The sequence below is a fragment of the Bos taurus genome, chromosome 22, assembly GCF_002263795.3.
Source record: "Bos taurus isolate L1 Dominette 01449 registration number 42190680 breed Hereford chromosome 22, ARS-UCD2.0, whole genome shotgun sequence".
Lineage (NCBI taxonomy): Eukaryota > Metazoa > Chordata > Mammalia > Artiodactyla > Bovidae > Bos > Bos taurus.
Window position 1 is genome coordinate 4,356,345 of NC_037349.1, and position 14,030 is coordinate 4,370,374.

The window sequence follows — 14,030 nt, forward strand, 5'->3', positions numbered from 1 at the left end:
TGCGAACTTGGGGGATATCTCCCAGGTTTCAGCCCTGGCTTTGACGTTTACGAGCTATGTAACTTAGACAAGCCATGGCTCAATTTTGTCCTCTTTAAAATAGTAACGATTATATATACTGGGAATATTGAATGAAATAGTCTATATCAGGGTTTAAAACAATGCCTAGTGTGTGGTGAAGGGCTTCCCGGGAGCAGTAGAGGTAAAGAACCCACCTGCCAATGAAGGAGATGTAAGAGACGTGGGCTGGATCCCTGGGTCGGGAAGATCCCCTGGAGGAGGGCATGGCAACCCACTCCAGTATTCTTGCCTGGAGAATCCCACAGAGGAGCTTGGCAGGCTATAGTCAATAGTGTTGCAAAGAGTTGGACATGACTGAGGTTACTTAGCACGCGCATGCACACATGACTATGAACACTCTCTAAATGCAACATTTGTAACTAGTGGTGAAGGCAATTAGAGTGGTTATAGAACCACCAGCTAATGGTCATAGAACATCCGTGTTTACTTTTGTCCAACCACAATAAAAGTTCATTAGTCTTTTCTAAGGAAGGCTGGACAGAAAGCATGGTTGCCACAGATGACATTGTTTCTATGAGAAGCGTTGCAGCCCATAGGAATTCAGTGAAAAGAAACACTGCCCTCACTGAAAGAACTTGAGCAGAATGTTGGAGACTGGACTCTAGATGGCAATGTAAGGGAAATGTATCCACAGTGTTTCTCAATATTCAGAACTTACCCTGTGTGTTTCTTTTTTCCCTTAGCAACAAGAGCAAGACCCAACAAACCTTTACATCTCAAATCTCCCCATTTCTATGGACGAGCAGGAACTTGAGAATATGCTGAAACCCTTTGGACATGTCATTTCCACAAGGATACTAAGAGATGCTAATGGAGTCAGCAGAGGCGTTGGCTTTGCCAGGTAAAACTCCTGCTCTTTCCTGAGTATTCACTTTTAATTCCATCCCTTTCTAGCATTAGAATAGTGCTGGAATGTAGAATATTCAAAGAAAAGCAGATTATCAAACTACTCTGTATCTTTGCTTTGAGTTAGATAATTCCAGTATAACTGTAAATATGTTGTTCTTGCTAAAATATGTACACAGAATGTTTCTATCTGTCACATGTCATAATGAAATGCCTGACACTTTCCCAGTCCTCTCTATGCTTATAGATCAACAAAACCAGATGCTGTCAATCTCACTAAGGGTCATAAATGCTCAGAACCCCAAAGTCAAAGACCCCATGGGCTGAACAAAGCATCCACATGATTTAGCATTGATTTCCAAAGAGCTAGACGGTAGAATTTCTCAGCCAGGGGAAGAGAGAAGATTCAGAGAAACAGGAATTGTTGGGAAGTCCCAAGGAACTCAGAAATCTAAGAGGAGGTGAAGAGGGCATTTGCATTTAAGAGGCCCTTGCCGCGAGCTTTTGATGTTTTAATCAAAACAAAAAAGAACAAATTGCACTTTTCTCATTGTTGGAAAAAGACGAGTAGTTTTCTTTTTAACTTTTAAGGGAATGTTTACCAAAGGGGATCTCAGCCAGAAATGGAGTTAAAATGGTTGTACCTGCTGTGCTTTCATGAAAAAACAAAGTTAAGGAAACTGCAGAGAAAAAGAAACTGCTCAATGGCACAGAAGGAAAGGAAAAGCTGTGTCTCCACAGCTGGGTGTGTTTATGTGTCTTCAGCGGACTCAACGTGAATGAATGGATGGATGTTAGATACCATCTGGAAGCCAGCCCCTTACAGACAGGCACGTCTGCCTGTGGGGAACCCTGGCATCTCTTGGAAAAATCATCCCAAACCAAGTTCTGTGAACACACTTGGAAAGATAAGAAAACACAATTGTTAACTAATCTCTACCTTGACTTCCTGGAGGTCATGGACCAAGTCTTAATGTCTACACACTGTTCTACACATACTAGCCTGGGAGACCTCTACCGGATGCATGTCTTATGATTTGAAGAGAAGTCAGCAGAATGAAGAACATCTCCCAGACTTGAATATATTCATGAGGCTTTCAAGTTTTCAGAACATTATTAACTGTTGATTTTAATGGTCAAGGCAGAGCTAATCGGACCGCCTGGGTCTCTGAAATTTGCCAATGTAATCATTCTTGGAGACGGTACCAGCTGCTCTTGGAGGCCTGGCATTGCAGGATTCACTGAACGCCTGCTATGCTCCACTTCACACAGTGTATCCCTGTCCCCTCCAAACCTCTCTCTAACAAATCAGTGTGTGCTCCTGCTGAGAAAGAAACGTTTCAAATTCAACAAGTGAACACCTTTTCCAAGAAGATCTATGTCTTTTTAAAATTTTTTTAAGCAAAAGATTTTTGGTACAAAGTATGAATATATATTTGGAGAAGGCAATGACACCCCACTCCAGCACTCTTGCCTAGAAAATCCCATGGATGGAGGAGCCTGGTGGGCTACAGTCCATGGGGTCGCAAAGAGTCGGTCACGGCTGAGCGACTTCGCTTTCACTTTTCACTCTCATGCATTGGAGAAGGAAATGGCAACCTACTCCAGTGTTCTTGCCTGGAGAATCCCAGGGACGGGGGAGCCTGGTGGGCTGCCGTCTCTGGGGTCACACAGAGTCGGACATGACTGAAGCGACTTAGCAGCAGCAGCATGAATATATTAGTTTGTTCAGACAGTCATAGCAGAATTCAACAGACTAGGTGGCTTTAAACAACAGACACATATTTTCTCTCAATTCTAGAGGCTAGAAGTTCAAGATCAAGGTGGCAGTAGGGGTTGGTTTCCTCTCTGCGTTTTGTATTAATAGATGGTCTTCTTTTCCTGTATCTTCACATAATCTGCCCTTTGTGTGTGTTCTTAGTCTCTTCTTAGTGTCTTCCCATCAGTCAGATTGAACTAGGATCCACCCATTATATACACACAATTCATAATCCAGTCTCCTGGAATAAACCATAATGGAAAAGAACATTTAAAAAAGAATGTATATATGTGTAAAACTGAGTCACTTTGCTGTGTAGCAGAGATTAATATAACAATGTAAGCCAACTACAAGTAAAAAATAAATGAACTTAATACAAAAACGTTTATCTATATATACACACGCACATCTTTATTCATCTATTGTTGATGGACACATAGTCCTTTATATGCCTTGGTCATCATAAAAACACTACTATGAACATGTGGGCGCATGTATCTTTTTGAAATAATGTTTTTGCTTTCTTCTGATGTATATATATGAATGGGATTGCTGGATCACATGGTATTTCTGTTTGTAGGTTTTGAGGAATTTTCATTCTGTTTTTCCGTGTGTGTACCAACTGACACGCCCACAGTAGTGCACAGAGTTCCCTTTGCTCCACATCTTGCCAACATTTGCCATTTGTGTCCTTTGATGATAGCCATCCTCACAGATGTGAGGTAATGTCACATTGCGGTTTTGATTTCCAATTCTCTGCTGATTTCTGGTATGGAGCATCTTTTCATTTGTTTATTGCCCATCTCTACATCTTTTTGTGAAAAATGTCTATCCAGGACTTGTGTCCATTTTAAAATCTAGTAGTTCAGCTTTTAGATATTGAGGTTTTTTTTTAATATTGAATTTGTATGTTTTGGATATTAAGCTCTTATCAGCCATATCAGTTGCAAATATTTTCTTCCATACAGAAGGTTGTCTTTTTGTCAATGGTTTCCTTTCCTGTGTAAATCTTTTAAGTTTAATTTGGCCCCATTTTTTTATTTTGCTATTATTTCCTTTGTCTTAGAATTATCCAAAAAAAAAAAAAAAATGCTGTGATTTACATCAAAGAGTATTCTGTGTTTTCTTCTAGGACTTTTCATGGTTTCTGGCCTTACATTTAGGGCTCTAATACATTTTGTATATGGTGTGAGAAAATTTTCTAATTTCATTTTTTCTTACATGCAGCTGTTCGGGTTTCCCAGCACAACTGTAGGTGAACTGACCATTAGTGTGTGAATTTACCTCTGGGCTCTATTCTGCCCCACTGATCTATGTATCTGTTTTTATGCCAGTACCTCACTGTTTTGATTTCTGTAGTTTTGTACTATAGCCTGAAGTCAGGGAACATGATACCTTCCAGATCTATTCTTCATTCTCAAGATTGTTTTGGCTATTTGGGGTCTTTTATGCATCCATAAAAAATTTAAAATTATCTGTCCTATTTCTGTGAAAATTGTTATTGATATTTTGATAGGGATTGCATTGAATCTGTAGATTGCCTTAGGATGCAGAGTGATTTTAACAGTATTAATTATCTCCCAAGCTCTTTGATAATCTTTGCAAACATTACCTTGAACTGTTTCTCAGGTAGATATCCACTTAATTTTTCTTCTGGGTTTCATCTTGTTCCTTCAGTTGGAATATGTTCCTCTGTTGCCTGATTTTTCTTAAACTGCTATTTTAATTCTGTGTATCTGGTGGGTTGGTTGTGTTTCCCAGCCTTGCAGGAGACATCCTGTGGGTGGTCTGGTAGTCACGGCTGGACCCAGTCCAGGTGATCGTCAGGCCCTGCTCTTTAGAGAGGCTGCTGGATGGCAGGGATGGGTCATGAGGTGGCCAGTGGCAGAACCCAATGGGGCCCTGGGGCTAGCGCTGGCTCCCTGATGGGTGAAGGCAGGGTCCAGGGATCCCAGACTGGTGCCTGCCTACCAGTGAGTGAAAGAAAGTTAAAGTGTTAGTCATTCAGTGCGTCTGACTTTTTGTGATCCCATGGACTGTAGCCCACCAGCCTCCTCTGTCCATGGGATTCTCCAGGCAAGAATACTGGAGTGGGTTGCCATTTCCTCTTCCAGGGGAACTTCCTGATCCAGGGATTGAACCCACATCTGTCTTGTATGTCTTCTACATTGGCAGCCAAGTTCTTTACCACTCTCACCACCCGGGAAGCAGCAAGTGAAGCCAGGTCCGATGGCCATGCCATCTCACCGGTGGGCAGAGCCGTGTCCTGGGGTCTGGCCGTAGGGCCCAGGTGTGGTTTCTGAGAGAGCTTGCTGTGGGGTGTGGAGGGTCCTGAAGCCTGTGTTGGCCTGCTGGTCTGTGGGCCTGGACTGGCTCTGACCTGCTAATGGGTGGGTGAGTCCTGCCATAGCAGGCGGCAGGGCTTTGTCGGTTGTCCTGGGACTGATGCCTGCCCTCTGATATGCCAGGCTGGATAGCAGAGTCCCTGGCTGCTGGTTCTTAGGGATTCCAGATCTAGTCCCTGTGTGTTAGTGTGAAGCACTGGGCCCCAGGATCTCATTTAGACGGGGATATGTCCAGGTGTGGCTGTGGGCTCAGAGGTTCTTGCAGCGCCTGTTTGCTGGTGGATGGGGCTGTGTCCCATCCCAGTTAGTCGGGCTCCCAGTACTGCTGCCAACAGGCTGGTGAGTTGGGAGAGAGCTGAGTCCCGAGGCTAATATACTAGAGGGAGGCTTCCACTACGGCACATTCCAGCACCAGTGTTACTAAGGCACAAAGAGCTCCCGGCTTCTGTATCCACAGGGGGCGGCGCAGTTGCCTCCTGTCTCTCCAGGGGATGCTCCAAGATCAGGGGTTGGGTCTGACTGAGGCTCCTTTCAAATGACTGCTTCAGCCCTGGTTCCTGGTGTGTGTGAAATTGTGTGTGCTCCCTTTAAGAGTGGAGTCTCTATTTCCTGCAGCCCTCTGTATGTTCTAAAAGCAAGCCCCACTGGCCTTCAAACCCAGATGTTCTGTGAGCTCCAGCTTGGGGAGTCTAATCTGGGCTTCGGACTGCTTGCTCCTTGGGAAGAACTTCTGCAGTTGTAATTGCCGTCTTATTTACGGTTATCCATGCCCACAGATGGGCACGGTTCTGGACTATGCCACAACTCTTGTCCCTCCTGTTTCCTTCTGGTTCCTTCTGTTTTTTTGGTTTGGTTTTTTGAGTTAATTATTGGTTTATTATTATTATTCACATTTTATGATTATAGAAAAAATGAGGGCAAGAGAAGTTAAAATCCTATATAAAATCTTACAGAAGATAGACGGGAGAACCTACCTATAGGTTCAGGTACAAATGAACAAAAGCCCATGTTCTCAAAATCACAGGGCTTATAGTTATTTTGGTGTGCGTCTAGGAGGAAGTGAGCTCAGGGATTTTTTTTTACACTTCTATCTTGGGACAAAATTCCAGATGTGGTTCTTTTTTTCTTAATTTATTTATTTTTAATTGAAGGATAATTGCTTTACAATATTGTGTTGGTTCTGCTATATGGCAACGTGAATCAGCCATAGGTAAACATATGTGCCCTCCCTTTTGAAACTCCCTCCCACTCTTTCCCACCTCTTTAGGTTGTCACAGAGCCTCAGTCCGAGTTCCCTGAGTCAGTCAACAAATTCCCACTGGCTGTCTACTTTACATATGGTAGTGTATATGTTTCCATGCACCTTTCTCCAGAAGTTCTTGAGGTCCTGAAATTCCTTCGACTCGAAAGAAAACCCCTCATTATTATTTTACTTGCAAGCTATACATTCATCTTCTTTGAAAATCACTTCTTCAAAGTAAAGGTGGTATCTTCGTTTTATATTTAAACCACTGGACTTCAAAGCACTGATTTGAACACCAGCAGGGTGCAGAGACAGCACAATTACAGGCTTTTTAAAGTTCCAGAAGCACTAGATAGTGTCTGAAATTACAGACCTTTTATTTTATTTTATTATTTTGTTTTTCCATTCTTGTAACATAAAACAATTTTGTAAGATCCACCCCGCTGCAGGCAGCGTTTTATAGCCAAGTCATAAACTCCTACAAACAAAAGTTTATGGTGGGAATGCGGATAGTCAGACAGTCGAGAGCCACTGCTGCAGAGCTGGCGGTGCCAACAGGCTACCTTGCCTTCCAGCATGAGGATCTGAGCATAAATCAGCCCAGGTCTAGAGGGACAGGACTGTGTGTTCACGTTATCCATTTCCCATTTCCAGAAACATGAGACCATTTGTCTAACAAAAATCACATTGAAAGAGTGTTATGAGGGGCCAGGAAAGAGTGACCCAAAATGGAGAAGGGATGAGGAGTGAATGTTCACAATTAATCCAGCTTCAACATCTGGGAACATAGACCCTCTTTAAGGAGTGCCTTTACTGTTCCCTCGTGAGCTAGAGAGCGTGAGAGACTGCTGAGCACAGAGACCTTTCTATTTTGCAGTTTTTTTCACCTCTCTCAGTCCTCTTAATTTGATTCTTATGGAGTTTTGTTTGAATGACTTTTAACATCTGGGCAACCCTGTGTTCTATCGCTTCCTACCAAACGGGCAAGTTTTACAAGTAAATCATTTCAGTTCTTCGTTCTTTTCACTAAGTTAAAAAAAAATCATGGTTATAGGAAGACAAATATCAGCCTAACTATTAAAAATCAGGATAAATGGATTAAAATATTGTTTTTGTAGTTTCTTTTAATTACTTTAATTATCATTGCAATTTTGTTCACTTATTTTCCTCTCCCTGATACTGCTTACTCCCTATCTTTTCCCACTGATAAAGAAAATAAAGAAATTTTTAAAAAGTACAAGGCAAATGCTAATACTGTCTTTTTAGGCAACTCTATGATGCTTTAAAATTACCATCAAGCTAATCTAAATGTGATTTTATTGTCTGGGATATGTTTTGATTCTATCTACTTTAATTGTATCTTTGTGTTAATATTTCTCCCTTGCTGTTTTGGCAATTCATTCACCATCATTCTCTGAAATGCATGGAACTAGGAAATCAAGTTTGAGCAGAGAAAATCTCTAAAATGTAAACTTAGTGATTACTAACCTCCAAACTACAGCTGTGTTTGCACAGAAACAGGTTAGAATTGTGTTTGCTGAGGTTGAAAAGAAGGAGGACTGTTATTCCTTTTGGTAATTTTAATTCCTCTCTCAATTGCCAGCAGATGTGATCCAAGGAGGAGAAACCCCCTGGTCCACCCTCTAGCTTCTTTATCTCTACTCTTGTTTTATGTGCTTGTCTTCATCTCTGTCTTTACATTGCCTCTGTCTTTCTGTCTTTTAACATCAGAAAATCATGGTCATCGCTAAAGAAGCCAAAACACTGTCCTTGCTTTTCCATTTATTTGGTCTCTAGGTTTCAAAACCCAAACCAATCACTCTATCAACTAAATAAACAAATGGCTTAAATTGCACTGTATAATCTCTGGGCTTCCATCTTGCTGCATACATGATTTTATAAAAACTTAGAGAAGGAGAAAAACCATACAGTTTCTTGTTTTATTATGCTGAAGCTAGAATGACGTTATTCCCAAGACAGAGTTGGTGGAATGGGAGAAGGCTTCTGAGTATTATTCACCCTGTGAGACTAAAATTGGAGAACTTTGTTACCTTGGAGTTGGAAATGGGGGCCGTTCCTTGTGCTCAGGGACTGTAAGATCTCTTCACCCTCTACCTGCTCTAAGTACAAACCATGACAGGCGCTCTTGGACCCCGAAGGTTGTGGGATTTCAGGGAGGCTGTGAGTTTCCAGTCGATAAAGAGAAGCACTTTGCAATACCGTTTGGAAGACGTGTGTGACCCTCCTTTATTTAATATCTTTCCTACATGCTCAGCTTTCTGTGAGCTGGAGCATCCTAACATGAGTGCTTCCCTGGTGGCTCAGTGGTAAAGACTCTGCCTGTCAATGCAAAAGACTTGGGTTTGAGCCTTGGGTCAGGAAGATCCCCCAGAGAAGGAAATGGCAATCCACTCCAGTATTCTTACCTGGAAAATCCCATAGACAGAGGAGCCTGGCAGGCACAGTCCATGGGGTCACAAAAGGGTCAGACACGATTTAGCAGATAAACAACAATACCACCCATGAAGTGCGGTTATACACGTGGCTTTATGGTCAGAAATCACTCCGCTTGCATCTTTGTTCTGTTCTGCCTATTTGTGTCCTTGGGCCTGTTAAACTCTCTAGCTTCCCTTCCTGATATGTAAAATGCGTTCATTCATACATTCATTCAGTTCACCCATTAAATATGTGGGTACTACTAATATACCAGTGTGAAAGTGTTAGTTGCTCGGTCATGTCCAACTCTTTGTGACCCCGTGGACTGTAGCCTGGCAGGCTCTTCTGTCCATGGGACTCTCCAGGCAAGAATACTGGAGTGGGTAGCCATTGCCTTCTCCAATATGCCAGTAATTATTCCACATGTGATCATTAGAGATATGCATACACACAAAAAACATCTCCTTTCACTGACTGGCATTCTGCTGGATTTGGGGACCCAATGAGTATTCATCCAATATAAAATATCAAGTGATGAATATCAACAATAGTGTTACAAAAACAAAATAAAGCATATGGGTGCTATAGGGAGTGTGAAAAAAAACGAGAGGCTTGAAGTCAAGGACAGGAAAGCCCTCTGAGGAGAGAGCTTTAACCCAAGATGCAGATGATGAGAAGGAACCAGCATGAGAGTCCCTGGTGGAGCCCGAGAGGAAAGCTCCATCCCAGAAAAGGAAAGGGAGGATAGTCAAGGTCAGGCCAAGTTCTGCATGTTTAGGAAAGAGAAAAAAAGCAAAAAAAAAAAAAAGGAGCAGAGAAAAAAAGAATAGATATGTAACAGATAGTAATACCTAGTAATGAAATATGGCTACAGCTCAAAGAGACTGATCAAAAGTGATAATACATTCATTCCAGTTGCACTGAATGATGAGACCTGAACATACTACTTATCAATTCCTTCTTTATCTCAATTTTGGTTTTGAATTGATTGTTTTTCCATTCTCTTCACCACGTTCCTTTTGAAAACATTGGTAATATATGGTGAAAAGATAAATTTAGATTATGATGCATCCAGACAAGGATGTGGCCGGGGGGCAGGCAGGTATTCTGGAATAAGCAGCTCCCAGACTAAGTGTGAGTAAACATGTCTCCCTCCCACTTACCTTGAAAGACACGGCCTCATGTATAATTTTGTTCCTGATTGCTTATAGTTTTACGAGGTAGCCATCAGTGTGCTGGCTGGCAACAGAGTTTCCTTCCAAATAACCTAACTGAAGATCCTGATGTAGAGGAGTCTTTACAGAGGGGTGACAGAGCTAAGGGAACTGATGAAGGGAAGCTGAGATACCTGGCGATGAACAGGAGCAAGACTTTGCCCCCCAGAGAGAAGAAAACAGGTGGAGGCATGTGCCCCGAGTCCAGGGAGATCCAGGGCCTTGCAACGGGGACCACCTGGAGGCACCGTAGACAGGGAGGGATGTAACCCCTGCCAGACAGACGTGGTACCAGAGCAGAAAGGATGAACAGGACCAGCCGGACCTCTGTTTCCACTGGGCGTCCAGTGGTGACGTCACTACAAGCCATCAAGTGACCGTGTAAAGATAATGTAGCCCGTGGAAGTGTCATTTCTTTGGGGCATAGGGCAGAGCTGGGAAGACATGGGGGAGGGCTAGAGAGAAACATCAGTACACATGGATGAGTCCCCTTGACACCACTGTTAAAATATAAAAATGGAAAACAGCGCAAGTTCAGCAATAAATACAACCTGCTACTCCTCCTTCAGATTGGAGCCATGGCAAACTGCCTGGCTCTGTTTAGAAAAAGTAAAGTAAAAAAATAAAAAACTAAAGGCAAAAAAAAAAGAAAAAAGAAAAAGCAACTGCTCAAACTAGAGTAACTATGCAGTCATGTTTGTTTTTTCCAACTTCATTTCTGACAACAATGTTTGTTTTTTCCGACTTCATTTCTGACAACAAATATGTGGATTTTTTTTTGACATCAACACCATATCATTTTCCCACACCAGTTATCTAGTTCTCTTACGCCAACTGAGTGTCTAATCCATTTCCATTTTAACCCTAACTACTCAGAGTTATCAGACCGCACAGGTTCAAGGGCTCAGTCAACAAGATGCACCCCACTTCAAACAACCACAAATAGGGTATCAGACAACCCACATGTCTGCCCTGCCCACCACAAATTCAGGGGTTCCCTTGAAACTCCTCAGCTTGAAAATTCACTGCAACTATCCACAGAACATGGGGAAACACTTAAATATTTGCTTGTATTTCAGAAAATGTACAGCTCAGGAGCAGCCAAAAGGAAAAGATGCATGGGCAAGAGGGAGTGGGGAGGGGAGAAGTGACTCAGAGATTCTCTGCCCTCTCTGGTGTCCCACCTTCCCAATACAGCAATGTGTCCATCAGCCCGTAAGCTCTGCAAACCCTGTTCAGTGGTGTCTATGGAGGTCTTATCACACAAACACAATTGGATTGAATCATTGACCATTGCTAGCTCTGGAGAAGGCAATGGCACCCCACTCCAGTACTCTTGCCTGGAAAATCCCATGGACGGAGGAGCCTGGTGGGCTGCAGTCCATAGGGTTGCTAAGAGTCGGACACAACTGGGCGACTTCCCTTTCACTTTTCACTTTCATGCATTGGAGAAGGAAATGGCAACCCACTCCAGTGTTCCTACCTGGAGAATCCCAGGGATGGGGGAGCCTGGTGGGCTGCCATCTATGGGGTTGCACAGAATCGGACACGACTGAAGTGACTTAGCAGCAGCAGCAGCAGCAGCAGCTCGCTCAAATTCATGTGCATCGAGTTGATGATGCCATCCAACCATCTCATCCTCTGTCGTCCCCTTTTCCTCCTGCCCTCAATCTTTCCCAGAATCAGGGTCTTTTCCAATGAGTCAGTTCTTTGCGTCAGATGGCCAAAGTGTTGGAGTTTCAGCTTCAGCATCAGTCCTTAAAAGGAATATTCAGGATTGATTTCCTTTAAGATGGAGCGGTTTGATCTCCTTGAAGTCCAAGGGACTTTCAAGAGTCTTCTCCAACACCACAGTCCAAAAGTGTCAATTCTTCAGCGCTCAGCTTTCTTTATAGTCCAACGCTCACATCCATGCATGGCTCCTGGCAAAACCATAGCTTTCACTAGACAGACTTTTGTTGGCAAAGTAATGTTTCTGCTTTTTAGTTTGCAGTCTACGTTGGTCATAGATTTTCTTCCAAGAAGCAAGCGTCTTTTAATTTCATGGCTGCAGTCACCATCTTCAGTGATTTTGGAGCCCCCCCCCCAAAATAAATTCTGTCACTGTTTCCATTGTTTCCCCATGTATTTGCCATGAAATGATGGAACCAGATGCCATGACCTTTGTTTGCTGAATGTTGAGTTTTAAGCCAACTTTTTCACTCTCCTCTTTCATTTTCATCAAGAGGCTTTTTATTCTTCTTCACTTTCTGCCATAAGGGTGGTGTCATCTGCATATCTGAGGTTATTGATATTTCCCTTGGCAATCTTGATTCCAGTTTGTGCTTCTTCCAGCCCAGGATTTTACATGATGTACTCTGCATATAAGTTAAATAAGCAGGGTGACAATGTACAGCCTTGACATACACCTTTCCCAATTTGGAACCAGTCCATTGTCCATGTCCAGTACTAACTGTTGATTCTTGACCTGCATACAGATTTCTTAGGAGGAAGGTAAGGTGGTATTCCCATCTCTTGAAGAATTTTCCATAGGGTGTTGTGATCCACAACAAAGTCAAAGTTTGACCAAAGTCAAAAGCTTTGGCATATTCAATAAAGCAGAAGTAGGTGTTCTTCTGGAACTTTGTTGCCTTTTTGATGATCCAACAGATGTTGGCAATTTGATCTCTGGTTCCTCTGCCTTTTCTAAAACCAGCTTGAACATCAGGAAGTTCATGGTTCACATATTGCTAAAGCCTGGCTTGGAGAATTTTGAGCATTATTTTACTAGCATGTGAGATGCGTGCAATTGTGTGGTACTTTGAGCATTCTTTGGCATTACCTTTCTTCGGGATTGGAATGAAAACTTACCTTTTCCAGTCCTGTGGCCACTGCTGAGTTTTCCAAATTTGCTGGCATATTGAGTGTAGCACTTTCACAGCATCATCTTTTTGGATTTGAAATAGCTCAACTGGAATTTCATCACCTCCAGTAGTTTTGTTCGTAGTGATACTTCCTAAGGCCCACTTGACTTCACATTCCAGGATGTCTGGCTCTAGGTGAGTGATCACCCCATCATGGTTATCTGGGTCATAAAGATGTTTTTTGTATAGCTCTTCAGTGTATTCCTGCCACCTCTTCTTAATAGCTTCTGCTTCTTTTAGGTCCTTACCATTTCTGTCCTTTATTGTGCCCATTTTTGCATGAAATGTTCCCTTGGTATCTCTAATTTTCTTGAAGAGATTTCTGCTGCTGCTGCTGCTAAATTGCTTCAGTCGTGTCCGACTCTGTGTGACCCCATAGATGGCAGCCCAATAGGCTCCCCCATCCCTGGGGTTCTCCAGGCAAGAACACTGGAGTGGGTTGCCATTTCCTTCTCCAGAAGAGATCTCTAGTCTTTCCCATTCTATTGTTTTCTTCTATTTCTTTGCACTGATCACTGAGGAAGGCCTTCTTATCTCTCCTTGCTATTCTTTGGAACTCTACATTCAAATGGGTTTATCTTTCTTTTCTCCTTTGCCTTTCACTTCTCTTCTTTGCACAGGTATTTGTAAGGCCTCCTCAGACAACCATTTTGCCTTTTTGCATTTATTTTTCTTGGGGATGGTCTTGATCCCTGCCTCCTGTACAATGTCATGAACCTCCGTCCATAGTTCTTCAGGTACTCTATCAGATCTAATCTCTTAAATCTATCTGTCACTTGTACTATATAATTGTAAGGGATTTGATTTAGGTTAAACATGAATGGTCTAGTGGTTTTCTCTACTTTCTTCAATTTAAGTCTGATTTTGGCAATAAGGAGTTCATGATCTGAGCCCCATTCAGCTCCCGGTCTTATTTTTGCTGACAGCATAAAGCTTCTCCATCTTTGGCTGCAAAGAGTATAATCAATCTGATTTCATTGTTGATGGTTGAACTCAAAACTCTAGCCCCTCAGCCATCCCCAGACATTGAAGGATGGGCCCCAAAGCTCTAGCCCTCTAATTATTGGGTCTTTCTGTTGTCCAGCCCTGTCCTAACACTATCTGGGGGTTTCACCTTGAGTCATCTTATTAACACAAACTCAGTTATGGTCGAAAGTGGTTCATTGTGAGTAGCAGAAGACGTTTCTATCACTCAGGAAGTCC

The 14,030-nt window shown here is 42.6% G+C and overlaps 1 protein-coding gene across 9 annotated transcripts in view; it reads left to right on the plus strand.

Annotated features, from left to right (window-relative positions):
• Positions 1-14,030, plus strand: part of RBMS3 (RNA binding motif single stranded interacting protein 3) — an 802,311-nt gene that overhangs the window by 500,088 nt on the left and 288,193 nt on the right. For all 9 annotated transcript variants that reach the window (XM_010817553.4, XM_010817555.4, XM_010817556.4 and 6 more), the window contains exon 5: positions 765-922. In XM_010817553.4, coding sequence (XP_010815855.1) covers positions 765-922 — 158 coding nt within the window. The remainder of the gene's footprint in view (positions 1-764; positions 923-14,030) is intronic.